The 4,603-nt window shown below is 40.2% G+C and overlaps 1 protein-coding gene across 1 annotated transcript; it reads left to right on the top strand.

Annotated features, from left to right (window-relative positions):
- The first annotated feature begins 1,799 nt into the window (after window positions 1-1,799).
- On the top strand, window positions 1,800-4,259 carry LOC106312666 (selenium-binding protein 1). The gene is made up of 7 exons (XM_013750269.1): window positions 1,800-2,009; window positions 2,374-2,569; window positions 2,646-2,873; window positions 2,955-3,186; window positions 3,270-3,377; window positions 3,460-3,732; window positions 3,830-4,259. Exons 1-7 carry the CDS (start codon window positions 1,865-1,867, stop codon window positions 4,109-4,111), a joined length of 1,464 nt encoding a protein of 487 aa, XP_013605723.1. The 5' UTR covers window positions 1,800-1,864; the 3' UTR covers window positions 4,112-4,259.
- Window positions 4,260-4,603: the final 344 nt, after the last annotated feature.

Below are 4,603 nucleotides of genomic sequence, written 5' to 3'. Positions count from 1 at the left end.
GTTCGTATCATCAAGAGCGATACGTGATGGTGTGACAATAGCACTAGCCAGTTTCTTCCCACTACTGTGTCTCACGTTTTCAGATCTTGAGGCCACCACCACGTCTTGATCACGAACATGTTCCTGTGCAGCAGAGGATTTCGATGCTCCGCCATTAATTTCTAACGACCTATCAGACGTGTGAAGGCCACCAGACCTGGATTGCTTCTCCCTCCACTGAGACGTCGCACTATGCTCATAGGGAGCAAACCGGCGACCATATCTAGCTGCATTAGTCTTGCCCATCACATGACTATCAACTGACCGACGTCCATTTCTCTCACGGTTATCATAACGTCTGTCTCGATTATAGCCTTCATGAGCAAAAGAACTCTTATATTTGAGCTCTCTGTCAATGCGATGTGAATAGTAATCGTCAGACCTATGTGCTGTAGAGGCAGCCCCATAATGGTATGGCCTAGATAACATACGGTCCTTAGACCCATCCATTATTGGCTGTCGTACTGTGTTGTTTTCTGGTAACTGAACACGATCAAAGACTCCAACCTTAACTGTTTGCGCCTTCATTATCTCCACCTTCTTCGAGCAATAAGACTCTTCATGGGTAAGCAGGCCACATACAGTACAGTGTTTAAACAATAAGTCATACTTGATCGTGATGGTGACTTCCTCTCCAACTGGGGATTGCACTTTCTTCTTAAACACAAGAGGCTTCCTTGTGTCAACATCAATCAGAAGCCGGCCAGCCTCAAGCTCAATGGTATCAACATGGCCGAGCTTTCTGCCAATGTTTTTTAAATTTTTCACTGTCCAAAGATGCAATGGAATTCCAGATATCTCAACCCAAAAAGGTATGATCCATGGATAGTCATCATGAACTATCGGTTCCCACCGCACCAACACAAACATACAGAAATTATAATGGAAGGGCCCCTGCTTAAGAACAGCTTGAAGATCCTCCTCAGATGCAAAGTTGAAAAGAAATTTCCCATTACCAAGATCATTTGCCGTAATTCGATATTGCATCTTCCATTGAGTAGGCATATACTGGATAAGCTTCTCCACATTTTGCTTCTTAGGGTTTAGAACCTTTCCAATAAGAGACATACGGTACTCTCGTATTGTGTGCGCATCATCATCATCAAACAATAGGATTGGTTCATCATCTTCTTCATAGAGAATTCCTTTCCCTTTGAGATCTACCATTGGAGTAGCTCTGATACGATTTGAAGAACCCATACAATGATATGGCTTTTCTACCCCTTGGAATGCTAGATCGTAACCAAAAGAGTTTCTAACGCCAAGGTGGAATAGAAACCGGTGACTTGGGGTAGAAGACAACGAGATTGACGACGGGGAACGAATCCAAATCGAGTAGCAAGACAAACGGAGGGAGAGAGACGGGTGATCTAACGCCAAGAAACATATAAATCAGGAGAAGATCAAAATCTCAATGAAGATCTTGATCTGAGTCGCCGCCATGCTTTGTCGCCTTTCTGATCACCTTCTAGGGTTCCCCTAACCACAACTTTTACATTTCGCTGAGGTGGATAGCTTAAAAACCTCCCTCAATCCTATAGTATATAGATTAAGATAACAACGTCGACAATTAACTGATAATACAGCTAAAAAAGCTTTGCATTGACAAATCAAGATCACGTGTGGGTGTGTGCGATAAACGCAAAGGAGCGCCATAGAGACGTGTAGCTTAACAAGTACCGAATATAATATAATATCTTTTGTCAACAACTACAGCAATATATAATATATATAGTTGAAAGTTCAACCAAAAAAAAGAAATATATATATATAGTTAAAACTATATCTGATTTCAGAGACGCAGAAAGAGAGTCAGAGATCGAAAATGGTGACTAATACTGAAGTGGTAGCTCCCGCGAGCAACGGCGTTGACGGAGGATGTTGCAAGTCAGGTCCTGGTTACGCGACGCCACTCGCCGCCATGTCTGGTCCACCGGAAAAGCTCATCTACGTCACCGCCGTCTACACTGGTACACATCTGCTCTTTTGTTTTATATTTTCTTTAACCTGTTAGAAATTCCAGATCGAACGTTTTCAAAAGTATTTTCAGACAGAATCTGTACTTTTAACGTTGGTTGATGAATGATGATGTGAAAATCTTTTTATTAGGTCCTACGGAATCTCAAAGATTCTAGATCGAAATCACCCCTTGTGATCTCTCTGTTTTCAGTTTCCTGATTAGATCTCTCTGTTTTAAGGATAAATTTATGACTAAGAATCTTTGTTCTTTTCTATTGTCTGGTCGAATCTTACTTTTAAGATCTCTTTTTGATCCTACTGTTCTTTGGTTGTGGATTCTTCTTTTTAATATATTTTTTTTTGTTGGTTTTGAAGGAACGGGACGAGAGAAGCCTGATTACTTGGCAACGGTGGATGTTGATCCAAACTCACCAACCTATTCAACCGTCATTCACAGATTGCCAATGCCTTTTGTAGGTGATGAGCTTCATCACTCTGGTTGGAACTCTTGCAGCTCTTGCCATGGTGATGCTTCCGCTGATCGACGTTACCTCGTCTTACCATCCCTTATGTAAAGTTCCTTCAGCCTTAATATTTAGTGATGTTTAAGTTCACTATCTTGATCTTTCTCTTTGTTTGAATTATAGATCTGGTCGCATCTATGCGATTGACACAAAGGCAGACCCGAGGGCACCGTCTTTGTACAAGTATGTGGATCCTAAGGAGATTGCTGAAAAGACTGGATTGGCTTATCCACACACGGCTCATTGCCTTGCCTCTGGTGAGATCTTGGTGTCCTGTCTTGGAGACGAAGAGGGAAACGCCAAGGGGAATGGGTTTCTTCTTCTTGACTCTGATTTCAACATCAAGAACAGGTCGCTTATTACAAAACTAACTCATTATGTTTTACTTTCTTTCTTTTCAACTATAAGTATATCATTGGGGGATAATCTCAGGTGGGAGAAAGAAGGACATAGTCCCTTGTTTGGTTATGACTTCTGGTATCAACCGCGGCACAAGACAATGATAAGCACTTCTTGGGGAGCACCTAAAGCCTTCACCAAAGGTTTCGATCTCCAACACGTTGCTGATGGCTTGTACGGAAGCCATCTCCATGTTTACAGTTGGCCAGGAGGTGAAATGAAACAATTAATTGACCTTGGAGAGACTGGCATGTTACCTTTAGAGGTAAACAACATAATCAAACATCTCATTTATATGTTTTCTTTCTTCAGACTAACATTAATAATCTTTGCCGGTTGTGGTTGCAGATTAGATTCTTGCATGATCCATCTAAGGATACAGGGTATGTTGGGGGTGCTTTGTCGAGTAATATGATACGATTTTTCAAGAACAGTGATGAAACATGGGGCCATGAGGCAAGTCTTCTTTCTTCTTTATCTTTCTTTTCTTGTTTTATTTCAAATGTATGATTAACACCTAGTACAAATTGATTTTCAGGTGGTTATCCAAGTTAAACCACTGAAAGTAGAGAACTGGATTCTTCCAGAAATGCCGGGGCTTATCACCGACTTCTTGATCTCCCTCGATGACCGGTTCCTCTACTTTGTGAACTGGCTTCATGGAGACGTTCGTCAGTACAACATTGAAGACCCTAAAAACCCTGTCTTAACCGGTCAAATATGGGTGGGAGGGTTACTACAAAAGGGCAGTCCTGCTAAGGCGGTTGGAGAAGACGGTAACACTTTCCAATACGATGTTCCTCAGATCAAGGTTTGTACCCAAAATATTTAATCTTTTCGAGGTTTTAAATTCATAAATTTTAGATTATGCATCGTCTTGAAACTGCTTCTTCCCTGGTAATTTCCAGGGGAAATCTCTGAGAGGAGGACCTCAAATGATCCAGCTGAGCCTGGATGGGAAACGATTGTATGCAACGAACTCGCTCTTTAGCGCATGGGATCGTCAGTTTTACCCGGAACTCATGGATAAAGGGTCACACATAATTCAGCTTGATGTTGATACAGAGAAAGGTGGTCTCTCCATAAACCCTGATCTCTTTGTGGACTTTGGTGATGAACCTGATGGTCCTGCGCTAGCCCATGAGATGAGGTATCCAGGTGGAGACTGCACTTCCGATATTTGGATTTGAGTTTGGAAATGTTTAAAGACTGAGGTTCTTGTGTGTTTCGCTTAAATAAAGTTTTATAGTTGTTGAATAAAACGTGAATCCAGACAATTTATACTTTGTTTGTATACTTGCACTCCTTGTGGCTAATAAACACTATGTTTTAATCGTTTTCTTTATATATACCTCAGTCTTTAAACATTTCGAAACTCAAATCCAAATAATCATAACAAATTGGGTCTGCTCAATTTGCTAATAAGTAAGCCTGGGTACGGAGCAAAAATCCGAAAAATTCGTAGTATCCGTGTATATCTATATTTGTGATTCGTTTTGATTCAAAAATTCGATATTCGCTGATTATTCGATTCGATACGCCAATTACATTAAAAAAAGAAAAGATTAATATATATATATATAACATAAAATTAAATAATTTTCTTTAAAATATCAATTTTAAAGTAAAAATAATAATATCATACTACCAAACTAATATTTTTAACAGAAGTTGTAAAACAA

The sequence above is a fragment of the Brassica oleracea genome, chromosome C8 (genome assembly GCF_000695525.1).
Source record: "Brassica oleracea var. oleracea cultivar TO1000 chromosome C8, BOL, whole genome shotgun sequence".
Taxonomy (NCBI): domain Eukaryota; kingdom Viridiplantae; phylum Streptophyta; class Magnoliopsida; order Brassicales; family Brassicaceae; genus Brassica; species Brassica oleracea.
This window is presented reverse-complemented; position numbering and strand designations above follow the sequence as displayed.